The sequence below is a fragment of the Ooceraea biroi genome, chromosome 10 (genome assembly GCF_003672135.1).
Source record: "Ooceraea biroi isolate clonal line C1 chromosome 10, Obir_v5.4, whole genome shotgun sequence".
Taxonomy (NCBI): Eukaryota; Metazoa; Arthropoda; class Insecta; order Hymenoptera; family Formicidae; genus Ooceraea; species Ooceraea biroi.
The window spans coordinates 12,682,015-12,703,718 of NC_039515.1; the positions used below are offsets into that span (position 1 = coordinate 12,682,015).

General features: G+C 34.5%; 4 protein-coding genes across 10 annotated transcripts in view; 2 read left to right on the plus strand and 2 right to left on the minus strand.

Moving 5' to 3' along the window:
* LOC105282190 (xaa-Pro aminopeptidase ApepP) overlaps window positions 1-2,713 on the minus strand; it is a 32,514-nt gene extending 29,801 nt beyond the window's left edge. The window contains exon 1 of one of the 3 annotated variants that reach the window (XM_026972910.1): window positions 2,065-2,706. In XM_026972910.1, the coding sequence (XP_026828711.1) occupies window positions 2,065-2,164 (100 nt within the window). In that variant the 5' untranslated portion in view covers window positions 2,165-2,706. Of the gene's footprint in view, window positions 1-2,064 lie in introns of all 3 variants that reach the window. The other 2 variants (XM_026972912.1, XM_026972911.1) reach the window with 2 other exon arrangements.
* A 1,001-nt stretch (window positions 2,714-3,714) lies between these two features.
* The window catches only part of LOC105286029 (mannosyl-oligosaccharide alpha-1,2-mannosidase IA), a 738,960-nt gene continuing 720,970 nt past the window's right edge, over window positions 3,715-21,704 (minus strand). For 2 of the 3 annotated variants that reach the window (XM_026972917.1, XM_026972918.1), the window contains exons 6-9: window positions 9,988-10,212; window positions 8,589-8,794; window positions 8,267-8,461; window positions 3,715-7,546 (exon numbers count right to left, since the gene is read on the minus strand). In XM_026972917.1, the coding sequence (XP_026828718.1) occupies window positions 7,424-7,546; window positions 8,267-8,461; window positions 8,589-8,794; window positions 9,988-10,212 (749 nt within the window). In that variant the 3' untranslated portion in view covers window positions 3,715-7,423. The remainder of the gene's footprint in view (window positions 7,547-8,266; window positions 8,462-8,588; window positions 8,795-9,987; window positions 10,213-21,704) is intronic. The other variant, XM_026972919.1, reaches the window with a different exon arrangement.
* LOC109611148 lies at window positions 11,825-17,674 on the plus strand. Of its 2 annotated transcripts, XR_003407069.1 has the most exons (10): window positions 11,825-12,544; window positions 12,645-12,764; window positions 12,859-12,976; window positions 13,056-13,317; window positions 13,379-13,504; window positions 13,653-13,743; window positions 16,348-16,493; window positions 16,849-16,978; window positions 17,103-17,277; window positions 17,367-17,674. XR_003407069.1 is itself a non-coding variant. In XM_026972982.1 (9 exons), exons 1-9 carry the CDS (start codon window positions 12,344-12,346, stop codon window positions 17,154-17,156), a joined length of 1,248 nt encoding a protein of 415 aa, XP_026828783.1. In that variant the 5' UTR covers window positions 11,825-12,343; the 3' UTR covers window positions 17,157-17,674. The 2 variants fall into 2 exon arrangements, 1 of the variants encoding a protein (XP_026828783.1); XM_026972982.1 differs by having other exon boundaries at window positions 17,103-17,674.
* LOC113561411 lies at window positions 17,794-21,694 on the plus strand. 2 transcript variants are annotated; one of them, XM_026973017.1, is made up of 9 exons: window positions 17,794-18,650; window positions 18,759-18,878; window positions 19,168-19,285; window positions 19,366-19,627; window positions 19,698-19,814; window positions 19,962-20,052; window positions 20,487-20,632; window positions 21,042-21,171; window positions 21,293-21,694. In XM_026973017.1, the coding sequence occupies exons 1-9, from the start codon at window positions 18,507-18,509 to the stop codon at window positions 21,344-21,346; spliced, it is 1,182 nt and encodes a 393-aa protein (XP_026828818.1). In that variant the 5' UTR covers window positions 17,794-18,506; the 3' UTR covers window positions 21,347-21,694. The 2 variants fall into 2 exon arrangements, with proteins under 2 accessions (XP_026828818.1, XP_026828819.1); XM_026973018.1 differs by lacking the exons at window positions 21,042-21,171; window positions 21,293-21,694 and adding an exon at window positions 20,239-20,391 and having other exon boundaries at window positions 20,487-20,579.

Here is a 21,704-nt window from a genome sequence, read left to right on the forward strand (position 1 = left end):
GCTTTTTGCTGTATCGACCGTCTCATTCGGTCTTTATTTGTAGAGTTTTAGTGAAACAGTCACATTGAGAGAGCACGGTTTTATGTATTTATTACTTTCTAAAGCCAGAGGTCTTGTTGTAATTGTTTCATATAATAACTAACTGATTATCGATATTTATTAATCGATGTTTTTATTATTCTTAATAGAAGATGCAAATTATATGCATGTGACATTATTATTAGGCAAGCTCGGAAGTAGAAACACAATGGCGTAGTTAAACGATGTGGTCATAACAGATTATCGTACCGGCCTCGAAGGAAGCAAGGGAACTGTGACCGTTTATGACACTCGTAAAGGATATGACATTGAACTTAACTCGTTGATAGTTTCCGGCTGTGACGCACGCAACAATGTTACTTCGTATAAGATAGTCATGGTACATCCCTAGAATCCATAATATCATTTTCTTTTTATGCCTAAAATGCAAATTATAAGATTACAAAATGTTTTCAATGTTCAATGTTATATGTAGAATAATTATGCTTTTCCCTTTATTATTAAAAAAATTGAAATTATTATTTCAAATTATGCTTTTTTTCAATCATATATCTCAAATACTTTTGCACCATAGTAATTATCATGCAATATCGACAATTCTAATATATGAAAAATTTGTTGACATCAATTTATATTTCTATAGCGATATTCTTTGTTTTATCTAAAATAATTTCAATAATATAAAATGATCTAAAATAATTTTACGAAATAAAGTAATTTTGATAAGAAAAGAAGAAATAAATTAATTCGTCACATGGCGGACCCGCAGTCTGTTTCGCGGTCACTTACAATTATGATTCTTCACGTGTGCAGTTATGCAAAGTGTAGTCGATTATGAAGGGCGAATATATACAATGTATTAAATGGTTTGTTCGCAATGTTTGCACAAGAAGCAAGGGATGTGCTCGAGCACGAAATTGAAAAATCGCAAAAGAACTGATAACGCTATATTTTTATAAAATAATATTTATCCATCAAAGTTCCTATCAATTTTCCACGCTAAAAAATATTCTTTTCTCAGTAAATGGCTTTTTGCTTTATAAAACTAATATCAACTAATATTAACTTTCACTTGCGATGAGTTGAAAAGTAAAGATTTGTATTAAACTTGCACAACGCCCGGGATTATTTATCGCAGAACTTCTCCATTTAATAAAAAGTCTAGTTTTACAGCAGCAGGTAGCTTGGCGTAATTCGTAATTTTTTTATTCAAATAAAGCAAATAATTTTGTTCTCTTTTTTGTTTTTAATTTAAAATTTAATATAAGAGTTTTTTCATGAAAGACGATTCATTTGTAAAAACTGAATAATTTTCTTTCTCTCTCTGCGAAGAGGTATAATTAGTGTTACTTTGGAATTTCCAAAGTTCTCAAGATATACGAAACTACCTATTATTCCAAGAGTTGCGTCGAATATGTTATTATAATGATTACTGTCATTATGTACTATTATTGCTATTATTGCTATTATTGCTATTATTATATACGATTCTTCGTGTTTGCCATCTTGTTAGCAATCTACAGCATCTCTTCAAATTTTTACGGTAATGATAATCGCGTACATTGATAATCTATACACATGACATTATTATCATTAAATAACCGGAATTTCTTAATCCATCTGTGATAGATCATGCATATACTAAATGTGATATAAACCATCAGGGTGCAATTAAATTAATTTTGTGAAATGATATATATCATTGCAATTTTGCTTTATTATGTATTAGTACAATTTTATATTACATGTCTAACAGATGTTGTGGCGTTGCATTTCAAGCTAAACAAGTTTTCAGTAACGACTTCGAAAGTTGGCTACTAAACTTGTTCAGAGATCCGAAAATTAATGCACGAGTTTTTTTTTAAACCGCTTGAGTGACGGCAACAAAATATCGAGTAATGCTGATTGCAGTTCGGTCATTTTCTTCTAATCTTATAATGTATTTTAGAGGCAGTGCCGTGTCAGCCGATTAAAACGAAAGCCGCTGATTCAACGATGTTTGAGAGAACATTAATGAAGACTCACCTAGAACGCAAGATGTAAGAAGAATTCGGAGGACAAGCTTCTTCATGGCCAGCATGTGTCCGATAGCGCCGGCGCGTGATCCTTGATTCCCGCGGCACATTGAATCGAGACAAAAACAGCAGCGTGATTTACGTCAAGCACAAGTTTTTAGCTATATTTAGACCGCACTGCAGTAATAGCGTCGGTTGTACCGAGGAAGGATGGCACTTCAAAGAGCGGTAAAGAAGACAGTTCGCTTCGGCAGCAGCAGTGCTCTTCCGGATTTGATCTATCTATATAGTTGTATCGCGTCGCCGTGAGACCGAAGATCAGTATCGCTTTACAGCGAAGATCATCCGAATCCCTTGAGGAGATTGCAAACGGTTTTCTCTCATGCGATCTGTCACGCTGATCCTCTGATATTTCACGGATCAAACTGGACCACCGCAGTCTCCATCGATCCCGTTCTTCGCAAAATCCGGCTTTGCGCGGGAAACGACGCTCTTAGTTTGCCGAGTGTCTTCGCGAAATGCGATCGCGCGCTGGATCCACCGATGCCAATAATGAAAGAGATCGATGTGGATGGATAAATCCAGAAACATTCGGATACTAGCCGCGTTGCGATTACACCTGGTGCAAAGGCTATTGAAGCGATCCGCGACGCAAGGGAGACTGATCGTCCCTCCTCTAATTCTCTGTCTCTTCCTCCTCCTATCTTTCTTCCCGCTAGACTACCTCCTACATCGACGTCGATCGCGGAGGTGGTGGTGTCTCGACGGAAAATTCACGGTATTTTTGTATGGTCCCGTGGGATCATGACTCATAAAGAGTAGAAAGTGGGATTGCCGACAAGAAGCGTATAGATATCGATCGGGAGTGTGTTTCTTTTGATGATAATTGGATGAACTGAAACGTCTCTGTAAGTTTCTGTGTTTTGAAAAACAATTACACGAAGGTGAGTTTAAAATTCTCTTCAAGAATTTGTAATGCAATTGATTAAAAACATTCCCGACTCTATGTTTATCTCTATCTTCATCTGTCTCTGATAGTTTATTTATTTATAAAAAATATAAGATTTGATTCTATGCTATAAATAAGTCAAAGTTGTTGCTTTACTGTTAGTCGTATTGTCATAAAAATGTGGAGCATGTCTCAAAAATGTACATTTAGAATTATTAAGCAGCAATATATCGCGCAAAATGCAACATTTTGGTAATGATCACGAGTGCTTTAAAAATAATCCTGTAATTAAGTGGATGTTCTGCCATTAATCGCTACAAAGTGAGGCCGCTCCGTATTCAGTAACAATTCTAGGCTTTCCCATTGGTCATTTGCTTAATAGGGATCTGCTTAATAGGACAACCATTACGAGGATTCACAGCAAAGTAGGGTGGGCTGCTTAAAGGATTATGGCTTACCTCATGACTGATGAATGATCTCCGATGCAGCATTGGCGTATTAGTCGATTACAATCGTAACTGAAGTATGATTTTTGTTACATTTTATAGCTTCGCCTTTTATAATAAAAATCACGTAAAGCAAATATGAAGAAAAATGTATCTTGTGTAGATTTCAACTACTGCCAATTGAAGATCATTAATATTATTTCGCTGAAATTGGGATAAGGTCCGGGAGAAGTTGGGAATGATGCACATCGGGATTTGCAATATAACGTATTATCAATATTTATTTATTTCACTGATCATGACAAAGTAAATAATCACGTAAAGCTGTTAAAAGTAAAACCCCGTTCACTAGACTGTGTACTGTATTTACAGGTATAGTTTGCATCCGACAAAACTCTATATGACATATTTCTTCTCCAACGATATATATATTTATATATTTCTTCTGTGTTGTGTGGCGCGTAGCTCTCGCTTCATCGTACAAAGAGTCAGGCGAGTAAAGCTAAAGGTTTAGGTTTAGTTCTCTTTCTCTCCCTCTCTCTCTCTCTCTCTCTCTCTCGCTCTCTTTCTCTCATCATCATCATCATCATCGTCATCATTATTATCTTCATCATCATCACTCAAATAAACAAACTGTAAGCGCCGCCACTGCCGTAAGAAAAGATTATTGTACCCAAAACCCCGTTCAGAGTGAAGTATAGTCCAAGTAAAATACTCTAGTTAACAATAAATTATTAAATATCTATTCACAAATGTATGTATAGGCTATCATTATTACTATCACCATCGTCGCCGGACACTGCCATCCTCATTATCATTTTTAGTGTCGTTATCACTATTCTTACATACACACGGCCTAGAGCTTACTGTATTTATTCTGTGTTGTCAACGGGGATCGGAAGTTTACGAGTGATTGCACAGTGAATCTTCCTAATCGAGCGTTATTCAAGTGCAAGTGATCATCTATTGAATGTCGAAAATGCTAGCACTTGCGATGTATTGCGGGAATCGGTTATTAAGAAGATTCACCGTCAGATCGCACTAACGTGTCTGGTAGTTCATCCTAATTATCAACAACGGATGATTATCTACGATGCAAAATGAATCGTGCGTTACAAAAATCGGATATTTACGATGCCTTAACAAATCAGATATATTGTACGTCGTTTTGTGAGTAATCTTAAACGAGTTGCACCGAAAATTACCCGATCGTGGCTCATCTCTGAGTTTATCACCGGAGAATCGTAGGTTTGCGATATAAAATACGCGAGCTAATGTTTTTTTCTAGACGCAATATTTTCAATACGCAAACGGTACAATGATACTAGAGTAATAAACGCAGAAATTATTTGCAGATTCAATCTCTTCCTTATCACAGGCTTGATTGTGATTCGAGGGAAGGGATCAGCATCGATCACAATTTGGGGTGCAACTCTCCTCCTCTTAACGCTTAACGTTACGTGTTCGTCGAAATTGCGTTGACATGTAACAAGCATCACGATAGAACGCGCGAACCTCTTGGAAGTCCGACGGTGACGTGAAACGAAAAAACGATAACGTGATTAGTATCAACTATCACACGCTAAAGTTCAATACAGAATCGCACGCAGCATCCAGTCATTTCGCTAGCACTCGGACATGTAAGGGTGAGTATTTACGCACACGCGCGTGCATGTAAAACTCACGCGATATAAATCTCTTTATGTATGTATGTATATATATACTTCCTGCCTCGCGCTCGCCCATTCGAGATACCGTCCAGGATCACGAGGTCTCTGGAACCTAATCTCGCTGAGAAGCGCAGCGCAAACATCGCACTATGTGTACATTAAGTAACTCTTCAGCCGTTCTCATCTCGTCGACGAGTGCGATGCTAACTGATTGTTCGGAAATTCAATAAGATACACCACCCAGGGTCAAATTTACTCGAGGAGGACGTCTCAGTGAAACCTCATCTCAGTACATTCGAGATGGATTGACGCGTAAAAAATCAGGGTCTGTCACAGACCAGTAGTTTAATTATGAAAGTTGTGATAAATGGTATCGTGCCGCTGCCAGAAACACCTCCTCACTCATAATCGTACAATTACGATTACAAATGTAAATTTGATCCTGAAGATTGGGAGAATGTGTGTCTTTGAGACGCACATTTTGCTGCTCCAAATCGTTTCTCTTGCGGAATCTGATTAGGACGAATCAGTACCTTTGCGTTCAGTACGGTAAGCGCCATTAGAATATTGTGTTTCCCCTAAAATTCACTCTACCTCGCACTCCTCGTATAGAATATGACTTTCTTGTGTAATCTTTATATACACGTCTACCTCTCATTACAGACTTTGCTAGTTAAATCGGCTGCTACATTACTTTATAACTATGATATTCGACTGACTCGCAACATGCTGATTGCCGCTGCTGTTCGTTGCAAACGCGCGACCGCACTTGTTCACTCGATCTGCACCCTCTCCGAGTTTCCGCTTTGTTATTTTTTTATTTTATTTCAATGTGCTCACCATACAAAAAGCACGCATTCACGCACCGCAGTCGTGAGAGTGACAGTTGGTTTGTGTACTTTTTGTTCTTCTTCTTTTTATTAAAAAATTCTAAAGGTTGGGGAGATGGAACTAGGTAGAGTAAAATTGCCGGATGGTCCAAATCTTTTTGAAGGACGCCGATAAAAATTGTAGAAAGAGACGTAAAACATTAATGTTGCAAAACGTTGTACGGGGTATTTTTAAAACCGATGGCGAACCGTTCGATGGCTGTTTTTGACTAAACGTTTATCGCTATTTTTCTTTTTTTTCATTCTTTTATTGACTGACAGTTTCATTTTCAAAGTTTTAGTAATATAAAACAATATAAAGTTCGGATCGTGATTGTTGTCACTGATACGAATTATTTAATCGGCTGTATAAAAGCAGTTCATACATAGCTTCAATTAACAATGATAATTTATAGTGTATTTGGCTATTCGTACGTGCAATAAAACTCGTCAAGATTTAACGTTTCAAAAGACGTCGACGAAAACATTTATGATATTTATATCGTGAGAACGTTATCAATAATTTAATTTATTGTTTTAATGTAATTCCTTCTTTCCCTAAGATAGAATGTCACAAAATTTCCAGTCTTAATAAAACGCTTCTTCGCGTATTTCTGGCAGAGTATTCGTTTTTCAGAGCAAACTGACGAAAAAGAAAAGAAATGCGGCTAAATTATTGGCTCTTCTGTCGTGTATTCTTCTGAAAACGTAACAAATGTTAAGAATGTACTGCTACAATGTCATGTATACGTATTTAAGTGAGGATAGATCGTCTTGCGTTGCAGCTAGAGAAGGAAATGGGCGAAACATTCACATTCTCGCAACATTTTCTCCTGCCTCAACAGTGATCCAGTTCGTTTTTTTCATTCTCGCTCTTTATTTTTACTATTTACAAATTACGTGTGGCTTAACTAACATTCGTTAACATTTTCATTCCGCTTTCCTCACTTTCGTCTACCTCGCGCACTTTCTCTTTCTCTCCGTCATTTTCTCTCTTTCGTTTTACTTAAAATAATGATTTAGCTATTTTAATTTAAAATCGTTCACGCTACACGCAATGGAGTTGAGGGGCAGACTAATTTTTTTTATTCTGAGTAATTCGTAAGTCGATTATTTTACACAATGAGTCGATTAGGTGCATCAAATAATTATAAAAATTACTGATTAATTATCAAATTATAGTTTTTGTAAAGTAACGTGAATGACAGAAAATAGAAAAACAAATTTGAATATAGCGACATTCCTGTCTCGTCTCGCATTGTAAAATCTGCTCTTATCATTTACGTAATATGTAACAACATTTCACGAAAAATACAATGTCAATACAAAGTAAGTATTTAATCGCTTTGTAATTCTGATCCACTGTGTGTGTTGTCGGTTCCATCGCTGTCGAGCGAGAATTGTCGGTATCTTTTAAATTGTAAACTTATCCAGCTTATAAAGGGGGTGCTGGACGGTAGAGAGGATTGCCCCTGATCGGAAGCACATGAGCCTCGGAGTTGAATACCCAATCGTCCAGACTTATGAGATCATCATCGCTGAAGAGCAAATAGAGATACTGCAAAAAGGACAAAATGTCTTTAAGTTCCTCATATTAACTCCCGTACTAATTAAACTAACTGTGCGTGTGTAATATCCATTAATATCATTTATAGTGATATGAAGAGAATTTTATTTTGTCAACATTTAATAGTTGCGATTATCAGGATTTTTACGATTGATAGAGTAGAAATCCAATAGCCTTTCTTTATAAAATATTTTGCATATAGCGGGTCTGTAAAAAATTCTGAAAACACGAAATGTGGTAAAATATTAAATCATTAACTGATTAATTCCGGTCGCGTCTATATGGTGATATAAATATTGCAGCGATATTTTAGAGAATTCTGTTTTTTATTTTTTAAAGATTGCTTATCTTGCTATAAAATTAATATACGACAAGCTGTTGTGTTGTCATAAGTATGTGTTCAGTTTAATTCATCGCCATCTTGACGCGACCCGGATTACTTAATTAATGACCTTAAAAAATTTACAAAAAGTACAAACTTAAGCAATTCAAGGTACACTACTCTGTTTGAAATTTCTGACAATTAAGTAATAATGTTATAATTGTTGTAAAGACCCCAAATAACAACGAACAGGTTTGTACGATGCTGGGTAGTTAAACTAAATGTAAATTTGCGAGATACCGCGTTGTTGAAAGAGTGTAAACGGTAAATGCTTAAGACAATTTTCGCGAGAGGCGAATATCGAGATGCGATGCTTCGTTTCTTCCTACCTTTAATGTTTCAGCGAAGAAGTAACTTTGTTGGACGTCGTCTTTTGCCGAGTCGACCAGGTAAACATTGTTAAGTCCTGTGAATCCTCCGGGCACCCGGCAATGTTTCTCCAGTGCTTGAACCGCTTCCCAGCCCCATTCACGATATTTCGGATCCTTCGTTAACCGCCACATCACGAAGTAAGACTCAAAGGTCTGCAGAGGAATATATCTCGTTTTATCATTCAGGAAATTATGTTAGCTTTTTTGTAGGAAACGACGAAGAGAGCTATTCGCTTCACTACGCATTTTATAATTTCCACTGGGAAAGCAGGCAGCTTACCTCGGGTCGTAGAATGTAATATTTTTCGCCGTTCTTCAGGCTTCTGGCCTCGTTACCTTCGATAAAGTGGAAAGCTTCCGGGCCGAGTTTCGTAGCACTTCTGTCATAGGACTCGTGACATGTGTTGGTCAGGCCGGCGGCGATGTTCATGTATTTGTCAGACAACTCGTTTTCCAGAGTTTTTGCGCCCAGAGCAAACATACCGCCTGCAAAACGCCAATAACGTTACGCTCTTGACAAGTGTTTTTTGTATTACAAAAATTCATATAATCTCTTTTAGAAATATATTAATAAGAAGATTGTCTTAGTCACACTGTCCTCTTAATGAAACTTTAATTGAATGAATGAGTAACTTTTTTTTATCATGGGCTTGAATATATTGATCGACTGGGAAAAATGATGGTCGTTATAAATAAAATACGATTCGGAGCAGACCCAGTGAACAGGAAATGTGCAAGATGCCGGCCAGATGCCTGCAAAAAGATAGGGAGATGACGATCAAAAATTGTGCAAAATGTCCCATGCCGTGATGCAAATCATGACGGTGTTTCCTTCCTCTGATTGGTCGGCTGTCATGTGACATGCGCCATGTTAATACTGCGTTATTCAAATGTGGTATTTAGATGAAGGTGAAATGAGAACATTATGTCAATTGCCCATTGTAGAAAAAGGTCAAGTTAAATTAATTGCGGAATCATTATTAATGTAAACGCAAGAGAACAAATAAAATACATGTAATAGGAGAGATTAAAATAAAGAAAGCAATATATATATATATATATACAGGGTGTCTCAGAAAGAATGGGACAATGCTCGTGTGCAGATAGAGCGGACTGAACTGAGTCGAAAAGTTTTGTACCATTTTACAATTTTCGCAATAATTAACGAGTTATTAATTATTAAAAATTACTGTATTATTCCGGCCTACCGCCGAATGCAAGTGCGCGGCGAGATGCGACCGCCTATAGCGATACCCTGTATATATTGCTTTCTTTATTTTAATCTCTCCTATTACATGTATTTTATTTGTTCTCTTGCGTTTACATTAATAATGATTCCGCAATTAATTTAACTTGACCTTCTTCTATAATGGGCAATTGACATAACGTTCTCATTTCACCTTCATATAAATACCACATTTGAATAACGCGGTATTAACATGGCGCATGTCACATGACAGCCGACCAATCAGAGGAAGGAAACACCGTCACGATCTGCATCACGGCATGGGACATTTTGCACAATTTTTGATCGTCATCTCCCTATCTTTTTGCAGGCATCTGGCCGGCATCTTGCACATTTCCTGTTCACTGGGGATACACGAATATCGATGCCACACGAGCTCGTTAAATTACAATAAAAATATTGTCGACGTATGTACTTATATATAAAAACTTACCGGCGAAGCAAGCCAAGTGACCCATTTTGTGCTCGAGCCTGTCGTACTTCAGGTCGGACACGTATACAAGTTTGCCGGGAGACGTTTTGATCATGTGCTCAGTTATGGCGGCTACAGCCTCGTCGTACATTTGACGTGCCTCGACGTCTTCCTTGCCCGACTGGATCCAGGCCTTCAGCAGATACTCGTAGAAACTGTCGCCCAGTCCGCCCAGCGACATATGATCTGCAATTCCCACGAAAATATTTCTGTCGTAAATGAATGCCGCGTGAATTCCACGAGCGCTCACGATACATTCCTCTGGAGGGTTTCCAAGCTAGGTTTGTTGCACTTTTTCTCGCATAAGAAAATACTTTCTCTAACAATTCTGAATTCTTCAACCTTCCCCATCAAAGTATGTACTTTATAATGTTATTAAAATTTATTAATTATTATTAACTGAATATTTCCGAACATTGAAGAAATTTAGGCAAACTAATGTTCGTGCTAGCCATCAACAGCTGCAATACTTCAGCAGGCGCCATGTTAAGAGGATGTTGCAGAACGCGAGTAAAGTTAATTTTTTTGACTCGAAAATCTGTACAGTACATCTATCATTACTGCTTACTGTTTCTTTCGTGTCAAAGTGAAATTAAAGACTAGCGAAGAACTTGGTCTTGTCAGATAAGACACAAGTCTGCCCGATCGCTTTAAAAGAGATACCGCTTTGAAACGGACAACAGCGGTAATAGCTACGAGATAAAAGAATGCTGGAAGAATCTTTTCCTGGAAAGGAGGAGTTTGTTATCCGCGCCGGCGGATTACTTCGGCCACGTCTGAGGGCGGCGAAACAAAGGGCAGACCTTGATTTCTGCCGGGCTAATTCCTGTGTGCCCTGGGCTATCTAAGAACACGATTTCCACTTTATGTGAAGTTTGCGAAGAAAGGAAGTGCGACTCGCTTTATCTCTTTGATCATTACTCCATCGAGAACTTGGTAAGAATTTACCGCGCGAGAATGCATGAGGGTCAGTCGGACGACACGATATTGGGTTCTTGCCAAAGGAATGTTAATCACGATTTCAAGATAACGAATTCCGCTTCACTGATACCTATTGGCAAAGTGGCGATGATAGTCTTTACACGAAGAAAAGGACAACGTTACAGAACTATCGCTGTAAAAAGAAATGTTTAATTTAATAAAATCGACGAAGAAATTTCGGGCATATTTGTTAAAATACGTCTTAGATTCTGCTTGCTCGTGTAATTTTGATCGTGAAATGCAGTTTGCTCATTAAAGCAGGTCCGTTTATTCAGGCAGACACTTTTTTTCAACGTACTGCAGTACGGACGTCCATTACAGCCGTGAAGAATGTGGGAAAGATATACGATCAGACAAGATACCGAACGGTCTGGATGATATATATTCCCGAGGATCTCGTCATACGTGCAATGAGAAAGTACGCCGGGGATTTCGAACCTGAAGCGGAGGATGATAAATGCGATATTCAAGACCGGCAATGGCGACGACGGTGGGGCATCTTTCCGCAAAGCGACATGAGCCGATGCCAACGATGCGAAATAGCGAAGAAACAATCGAAGCTACGCGAATTCCACATCTCGCGACTGTGCAAAAACCAGCTGCATGATGTAACTGATATCCATCCAATTAAGCATGAATTCTGCGCGTTTTAAAGATAGCTACATAATTTCTGTCGTAGTTTTGGAAAAAATATTGCAGCATATTTTAAATGGAAAAAATGTATATTAAAAAATGTGATATCCATATAAAACATACCTTTTCTTTGAAAACGGTACGAGAAAGACGCCAAGTACATGTGCTGCTTTGTTTTATGGAAAAAGTATAAGATAACATAGTTGCAACAAAAAAGTAGTGATATCAGAACATCATTAGATTGTTACATAATTTCTGTTGTAGTTTTGAAAAAAATACTGCAGCACAAAAGTTTTAAATAGAAAAAAATGTGTAGCTGCTGAACGCACAGTTTATTGAAAATTAGCTTCTTCTTCGACGTCTCAAAGTAGACTGATCTATCAGCCGAAGGCAATAGTCAAGTGCGCTTGCGCTTCCATAAATTTAAATATGAATGTGAAATATGATGTGTATTTTTCTCAACATGTTCTATTATGTAATTTATTTATTTCGCGATAAGTTTTTAATGTAACGTAACAATACTCCTATATATTTCGTATATTTATAGTCTTATCAATTTTTCATCGCGTAATAAGAGAAAATTATTAAATGATGGAGATTACTAAATTACATTCATCCTTTATTCATCCATTATCAAGCAAATTGACTTAACCATAGCTTATAGACATATAAGAAATTTTATAAAAATGAAGACATTCAGTACATGTCGGAAGATCTGTCAGCCTTTTCATTGACAAAGCTTCTCCATTCGCGGCACGACATGGTATTTGCAGGCACACGCTGTTTAAAGCTTCATCGAATTATGCTTATGACTGTGGGATTATGGCCATATCAGAAACCATTCATCTTGCGAGTACAATCAATTTTCTTCTTCAGTATATACTGCTGTTATACATTTTTTCAGGTATTTCTACTACCTGTTTTTTGTCCATAATATATGCTTTATATCATTAAATATTTTATTATCATCGTTAGAATGTTGCTTTTATTTATATTTTTCATAGCTTACGCCGTTCTTAACGACAACTTGTAACATGGATTGTATCCTAAAAAGATGTTGTTATATTTGTATTTCTATCGTTTTTATTATGAATTACTACTCACTCTACTTCAATTCTGAAGCTGTGAGTATTATTTGAAGTTCAGCTTTTGTGAATTATATGAAATTTTCAAAAATTCTGCTCCTCGAATACTACAGATTGTGGGAATTGAAAATAGGTAAAACGAATGGTTGAACATATGCAGTTCGACTGGAAAATGTTTGAAAATACTGATGCAATGAAAATATTTGAAGAATATCTCTTTGAATCTTATATTTTCACATTATCTCTGTGCAGTAAGTGAATCAGAAATTAAAGTATAATTTATCATTTTAATTCAACTGCCCCTTAAGTTTGTTATATGTGTTTTTCCAGTTCTTCTTTTAATATTTCCATCTTTTCTTATACTTACTGAATATAGATCTATTATTCTTGATGTTATCATACCGATGAATGAATCGCGACCACGTAAAGTTGAAATAGATTTTGAACTTTTCGTCGATGAACAACAATATTTTTTTTTCTATATAGTGGAGGAGGTACTAGGGATGGGATTAGGATGTTGGTCTATGCTTGTGATGGGAACGTTACTGACTACAGTAGCGAAACACTCATGTGCAACATATAAAATTGTTAGGTTAACAGATGCACTATTTTTCTTAATAATGGAGTTTATCACCTAGTAACATTATCTAAAGTGTTTTCAGTTGTTTAATTCGAGACACGGTGACTATCCATACTCTACAATTTCCTATTGTTCAAGGAATCCAAGTTATGTATCGGAATATTTGTCGTTCAGTTCACATTCATAGAAGAACATTTGAGTTAGTTTCTAAAATATGTTAATATGTTTTCTATTAATCATAGTAATCGTTAATATTCATCCTAGCGTTCATAAGTATAGCCAAATGTTTATAGCTGTAACAGTAATGAGATGTAATTTTACTAAATAGACATTTTGTACGGTTAAAGGTTCTGTAATGACATGATACTTTTGTTTCAAATGTGGTTTTTCCCATTACTTTTAATTGGTGTATTGGCTTTAAGTTGCCTCTTATTTCGCGTAAGTAGTAGTTGGTAATATAATATATTCCACCACTTATTTCATGTATTTCTTAGTTTATGATAACGAACAATCTTCAAAACTTTTATGGAATAATAATATGATTTGTACAAAAATAATTCTACATACTTAATGTAAGCAAACTGTATCAAAATGTCCCGTGTTGTACCTTCAATTCTTGTATATCATGTTAATTATTATTACTGATAGCCACTTGTTCATTTTGCTAAAATACCACCTAATGAAAAAGTTATTTTTTCTGATAATTGTAAAAATCCTCATTGGTCGGCGATACTGGCACTGTATTTTTTATTTGTTAAAGCTTTTGTATATGCAAAATATTGGGTGGGCCAAAAAGTAATTGCGTTTTTTTATATAAATAAAAGGCGAATTTTTCATGGGAAACAAAAACTTTATTAAACAATATATTGTCCATTTTGTTTGATTATCTTTTGCCATTTTTCAGGCAACTTCATGATTCCGCGCTCAAAAAAGTTTTTATCTTTTTCAGCAAAAAACAATTCCAAGAACGATTTGATATCCTCATCAGCAGTAAAGGTTTTACCATTCAAGGCGTTTTGCAAAGAACGAAACAAATGATAATCTGATGGTGCCAGGTCTGGCGAATATGGTGGATGTGGTAACACATCCCATCCAAGCTGCAACAATTTTTGACGAGTGACCAAACTTGTACGTGGTCTAGCGTTATCATGGTGAAACACAACACCTTTGCGATTCACCAATTCTCGACGTTTCTGTTTGATGGCATCATTTAATTTATCCAGTTGACGACAGTATACGTCTGAATTAATGGTTTGATTCCTTGCAAGCAGCTCAAAATACACAATACCTTTAAAGTCCCACCAGACTGACAGCATAATCTTTCTTTGGTGAATATCTGCTTTTCAAGTGCTTTCAGCAGGTTCATCACGCTTGCTCCACGATCTTTTTCGTTTGACGTTGTTGTAGACGATCCATTTTTCGTCGCCTGTTATCATACGTTTCAAAAATGGATCATTTTCCTCACGTTTCAAAAGAGAATCGCAGATGTCAATACGCTTAGTGAGATGAATTTCTTTGAGCTCATGTGGTACCCAAATATCGAGCTTACTAATGTATCCAAGTCGTTTTAAATGGTTTTCAACACTCGATTTCGATATGTTAAGATTCTCAGCAATCTCTCGTGTCGTTAAACGCCGATTCAAATCGATCAGTGCCTTTATTTTGTCATCATCAATTTCGATTAGCCTTCCTGAGCGTGGTGCATCTTTCACATTAAAATCTCCAGATAGAAATTTAGTAAACGAATTTTGACACTGCCGCAGTTTTAAAGCATCTTCGCCATATACATGACATAACTTTTTATGAGCTTGCACAGCGTTTTTCCCTTTTCGGAAGTAATAAAACAAAATATGAGGAAAATATTCTTTTTGATTTTCCATTTTGAAATCGACGGCAAACAAACAATTGTTAACGAAATCGTGTACTTTCTTTTTCTAAAACAAGCTTGAACTGTGAGTTATTAACCTACATAATGAATTTGCGGTTTAGAATGAAGTTAGTTACATTTCAAGACATGTATGTCCATCTATTGGAAAAAAACGCAATTACTTTTTGGCCAACCCAATACGTTGTTCTTATGATATTATATATAGGGGAAACCGAGGCGAAGTCGTCACTGTTTTTTCGGTGCCGATTTTTCACAACAAAATAAATAATTTTCGTGAAATGTGGTATACCGTTTTAAAAAGTGGACTCTTGGCTACAAAATGTATATGAACATTTTTCGTCTACGTCGCTTTGTTCAACCGGTGCAGATTAAAAACGACAAAGGTGCAAAAATTGAAATTTCAAAATTGACGGGACGGAGTCGTCACTTCATTCTCGGACTGCATTTTAAATGAAAACATATAATTCCGATCATGAAGAATGATAGGATACATTTTATTAATTATTTTGTAATAGAAAAATATAAACATTTAATTATCGGAGTCTACTGCTGATTTCGATTGTTGCCCACTGCTGCGGTTTTAAATTTCCGTGTATCACGAAGACAAGACATGGAGGAAGTCGTAGGATCGAATTCGTTTCCGTGCACTGCCGGCTGTGGCATGCGTTTCTAGTGTATCATATAATTTCAGCTATTTCTTATCTCGTCCCTTCGTCCCGGTGGCATGGTGACGACTTTGCCCTGGACACAAATTTCAAGTTTGGTCGCTCATATAAATATTAGAAATCAACGAAAATGAAAAACACTTTACTGGATTCGTGTTCAACATACATACTCTTTAGAATCTCCTTACCACGAGATTTGGAGAGAAAATAATATTTAAAATATTAAAAATTTTTAACGCGCAAAACATTTCAGTTTTGAAGTCCAAAACCATGTTTGTCGTAATGAAAATCACAATATGACACATAACTTCACTAAACTTCGTTGGTCACGTGGGCACCATATGTGGCGTTTACAATATTAATGGTTCATGCAATAGATTTTGAAATAAATGTAGTGACGACTTCGCCGCGGTCTCCCCTAATTAGTTACATAACATATAATATTAGTTTATATAATATTTAATTACATTCACTATAAATTTTTTGTAGCTATACAATGCTATAATTCAGTTCGATGACGTGTATGATATTTCACTATCCTGTACACATTTGTTTTTTTTTTTTATATACATGCTTGTGGCAAATTTTCTGGCACAGTCTTATACCGAACACAGTGTAGGATTATTAGAATCTACGTAAGTAACAATATATGTACAAAAAAGTAATGTTGTGTATATATATACTCGTATATGTCATGAACATGTATATTATATGTATATATTTTATAATAACTGTTGTATTAGATAGTTTGTATCTGATACTGTTTGCACTAATACTTGATTAGGGCAAATATAAATAATAATATATATAATATTTTTTATTAATTTCATAATAATGTAATGAACTATAGTATATACTCTTCATACGTATCTATGTGTGATTTGGCATAAGCAGCGTTTATATTTGCTCACAAGTTAACATCTCATACGCATGTGTCTTAAAAAAGTGACCATGAGTAAAACTATTAATGCAGTGTTTGTTTAACTATAGGTATAATACTCTTTGGTATGTAGCGCCATTACCTATTCAAAAATTGTTCTTGATTATGCAAAAATCTATAAAGAGTCATAAAGTAGTAGTGGGTGGTCTTTTCGTTGCTTCAATAGAAGGATTTTCTACGGTAATAAGTGTTATGTAGAGTAATCGAAGTAATAACTTGGATAAATAATTCATTAATAATTGAAGACACGTGCTGAGAAACATTTAATAATTACTGTCTATAAAGGGACAAATTCTTGTTTCAGCTTGTGACTTCAGCTGTATCATATTTTACTGTTATGCACGCCATGCGTTTATAAGTATGAGATGACGAAGAAATAACGATGAAGATAATGTTATTCAGAGGAACGCTTATTTGCAGTATACTTGTTCTTACAAAGATAAGTGATGGAAGAAAGAAAGAAACTACCTATATCATACGTATGTCAGACATTAGAAATTGGCACATGTCGATTATTTTAGACAAGATATTATGTAAATTTGATAGTATAGATTTTATATTATTTTAGGTATCTGTTTTATTTCAGGCAATATTAGTTGCTAATTTAATATATCATAAATTATAAAAAGAAAAACAAACGTTTTATTTATCTGACCATATATTGACAATAAATTTATAATAATGGCCAATATATGGTCAGATAAATAAAACTGTTGGTTTTATTTTTGTAATTTACGAATATCTATTGGCGAAGAAAAAGAGTATTGTACGAGTTTAATATATCATACTTTATATAATATTCATTATTAAATTTAATGTTGTAATTCTGTATTGTATTTAAGTATGTAATTTGGGATAAAATATTAATGTACTGTTTAATTACTGGACTTAATATGATAATCTCAACTATGTAATTGTAAATATGATATACGGGCAAGAGGGACATGATTGTGTCTTCGCTAATATTACGCGTGTGGTGACGATAGAGCAGTGACACTACTCCGCGTCTATATGCGAGGAATCTTTACACGACTCTACATAAAAATGTACAAGGAACAATCCGTGTGATATCCGTAAAAAACATACCTGTTCTTTGAAAACGTACAAGAAAGATGCCATGTGCTGTTTCATTTTATGGAAAAAGTAGAAGATAACACCGTTCCAATCAAAGTGATATCAAAACATCGTTAGATTGTTACATACTTTCTGTCATAGGTTTGCAAAAAATACTGCTGCACAAAAGGTTTTAGTAGAAAAATATTTGTCGCTGCTGAACGAACAATTTATTAAACATCAGCTTCTTCGACGTCTCAAAGTAGACTGATCTGTCAGCTAGAGGCGATAGTCAAATGCGCTTGCGCTTCTAATAATGTAAATATGAATGTGAAATATGATGTGTATTTTCCTCAACATGTTCTATTATGTAATTTACTTATTTCGCGATAAGTTTTTAATGTAACGTATAACAATACTCCTATACTTCGTGTATCTATAGTCTTATCAATTTTTCATCGCGTAATAAGAGAAAATTATTAAATGATGGAGATTACTAAATTACATTCATCATTTATTTATCCATTATCAAGCAAATTGACTTAACGACAACGTATGGACATAGAAGAAATTTGATAAAACTGAAGACGGTCAGTACTTGTCGGAAGATCGGTCAGTCGTTTCATTGACAAAACTGCTCCATTCGTGACACGACATGGTATTTGCAGGCACACGCTGTTTAAAGCTTCATCGAATTATGCTTATGACTGTGGGATTATGGCCGTATCAGAAATCATTCATCTTGCGAATACAATCAATTTTCTTCTTGAGCGTATACTGCTGCCATGTATTTTTTCAGGTATTTCTACTTCCTATTTTGTGACCATATTATATGCTTATAAATATGCTTTATATCATTAAATATGTTATTATCATCGTTAGAATTCTACCTTTATATTCTTTGTAGGTTATGACGTTCTTAACGACGACTTGTAACATGGATTGTATCCTAAAAAGATTTTCTTATCTTTGTATTACTTTTGTTTTTATTATAAATTACTACTCAGTCTATTTTAATTCTGATGCTGTGAGTATTACTTGAGGTCCATTTTTTATGCATTATATGAAAGGAGGGAGTAAAAAAGTCGCCATTTTCTGCCTAGAAGGGGAATGTTTTAAAAACATTCATTATCACTTTTTAAATATTTCCCGCAGTTTCCTGGTTAAAGGACTATTGTTTTCTTCTTCTTTCAACCTCAAATAAGGCAGCAAATCATGTTTTACAGGTTCCCCTTGTAGGCAAAAAATAGCGACTTTGACTTTCTCCTTTCAAAATTCTACTTCTCGTGTACTACAGATTGTGGCAATTAAAACAGGTAAAGCAAGTGTTTGAACATATGCAGTTCGACTGGAAAATGTTTGAAAATAGTGACGCAATAAAAATATTTGAAGAATATCTCTTTGAATCTTATATTTTCATATTATCTTTGTGCAGTAAGTGATTCAGAAATGGAATTATAACGTTTTCTCATTTTAATTCAACTGCCCCTTAATTTTGTTGTATGTTTTTCCAGTTATTTTTTTACTATTTGCATCTTTTCTTATAACTATGGAATGTAAAGCTATTATTCTTGATGTTATCATACCGATGAATGAATCGCGACCACGAAAAGTTGAAATCGATCTTGAACTTTTCATCAATGAAGAACAATATTTTTTTTTCTATATAGTGGAGGAGGCACTAGGAGTCGGGTTCGGTATCTGGTCAATGATTATGACTGGAACGTTTCTAACTACAATAGTGAAACACTTATGTGCAACATATAAAATTGTTAGGTTAACAGATGCACTATTTTTTTTTTAAATGGAGTTTATCAACTATTGACGTTATGTAAATTATTTTCAGTTATTTAATTCGAGATACGGTGACTACTCATACGTTACAACTTCCTGTTGTTCAAAGAATACAATTTATGTATCGGAATATTTGTCTTTCAATGTACATTCATAGAAGAACATTTGAGTTAGTTTTCAAAATATGTTAATATGTTTTCTACTGATTATATTAATCGTTAATAGTCATCCTAGCGTGAATAATTATAGCCAAGTGTTTATAGCTTTGATAGTAATTAAGTGTAACTTAACTAAATAGACATTTTTTGGGTTAAAGGTTCTGTAAAGGTCTGTTACTTTTGTTTCAAATGTGGTATTTCCCATTACTTTTAGTTTCCGTCTTGTCCTTAAGTTGCATTTTATTTCGTGTAAGTATTACTCATTAATATAATACATTCCACCACTTATTTCATGTTCATTTTGTATAAGGATTACGGGCAATCTTTAAAACTCTTGTAAAATAAGTACATGATTTGTACAAGAATAATTTTAGGTATTTAGTATAAGCAAACCTGAATCAAAAACTCCTGCATTGTATCTTTAATATCTTCCAGATCATGTTAAGTATTCTTATTGATATCCACTTAGTTATTTTGCTCAAATACTACCTAATGAAAAAGTTATTATTCCTGAAAATTGCAAAATCTTCATTGATTCGTATCACTGGCAGTGTATTTTTTATTTTTTAAGGCTTTTATATGTGTAAAGTACGTTGCTCCTAATATTAAATAATAATTAATTACATAACATATAATAGTAGTTTATACAATATTTACTTACATTCACTATAAATGTTTTGTAGCTATATAACGCTATAATGCAGTTCAATGACTTTTATGATATTTCACTGTCCTCTTCACTTGTGTTGTGTTATTTGATGTACATGTTTATGGCAAATTTTCTTGCCCAGTCTTATACCGAACACAGTGTAGGACTATTAGAATCTATGTAAGTAACAATATGTGAATAATGTATGTATTTTATGATATAACTGTCGTATTAGATATTTTGTTTCTGATACTGTTTGCACTAATTCTGATTTATGCAAATATAAATAATAATCAAATGTATATATATATATATATATATATATATATATACATTTGAATATAATATCCTGACGAAATAAAAATGATTTCTAGACTTGTTATAAATAATAATATATAACAATATTGTCATTAATTGGATAATTATGTAATGAAATATAGTGTATTCTCATGACATGAATTATCGCGTGTATGTGTATGCGTGTCGACATAAGCTGCGGCTATACTTTCTGATTTAATGTTTCGTATTCACGTTTTTTAAAATTTAATCTTCGGTAGAAACATTAATACATTGTTTGTTTAATCTTTAGGTATGATACTCTTTGGTATGTAGCGCCATTATCGATTCAGAAATTGTTCTTGATTATGCAAAAATCTATAAAGAGTCATAAAGTAGTAGTGGGTGGCCTTTTCGTTGCGTCCATAGAAGGATTTTCTACGGTAATAAATGTTATGTAGAGTAATCAAAGTAATAACTTGTATAAATTTAATAATTGAAGAAGACACTTGCTGAGAAACATTTAATAATTACTGTCTATACAGGGACGAATTCTTGTTTCAGCTTGTGACTTCATCTGTATCATATTTTACTGTTATGCACGCCATGCGTTCATGAGCATGAGATGACGAAGAAATAGTGAAGAAGATATAGTTATTCAGAGCGATGCTTACATTATAATTTACGCATTATAATTGTTCTTACAAAGATAAGTGATGAAAGCTTTTGAAGAAAGAAAGAAACTACTATGTTATATGTATGTCAAAAATTGGCACATATGGACTATTTTGGACATTCCTTAAATTTGATAGTATATTGATTTTCTATTATTTTATGTATCTGTTTTATTTTGGAGTATATTAGTTGCTACTTTAAAATATTATACTTTATAAAATATTTATTATTAAATGTGATGTTGTAATTTTGTATTGTGATGATGTATGATAAAATATTAATGTACTGTTTAATTGCTTTA

Excerpts from the sequence above, each read along its gene's own strand:
- LOC109611148 (XM_026972982.1), top strand. The coding sequence starts at position 12,344 with ATGTCGGAAGATCTGTCAGCCTTTTCATTGACAAAGCTTCTCCATTCG. Across the intron at positions 13,318-13,378 it reads GCAACATATAAAATTGTTAG|TGTTTTCAGTTGTTTAATTC; the intron begins GTTAACAGATGC and ends CATTATCTAAAG. Across the intron at positions 16,494-16,848 it reads GTAGGATTATTAGAATCTAC|GTATAATACTCTTTGGTATG; the intron begins GTAAGTAACAAT and ends GTTTAACTATAG.
- LOC113561411 (XM_026973017.1), top strand. The coding sequence starts at position 18,507 with ATGGTATTTGCAGGCACACGCTGTTTAAAGCTTCATCGAATTATGCTT. Across the intron at positions 19,286-19,365 it reads TTTCATATTATCTTTGTGCA|TTATTTTTTTACTATTTGCA; the intron begins GTAAGTGATTCA and ends ATGTTTTTCCAG. Across the intron at positions 21,172-21,292 it reads CCATAGAAGGATTTTCTACG|CTTGTGACTTCATCTGTATC; the intron begins GTAATAAATGTT and ends TTCTTGTTTCAG.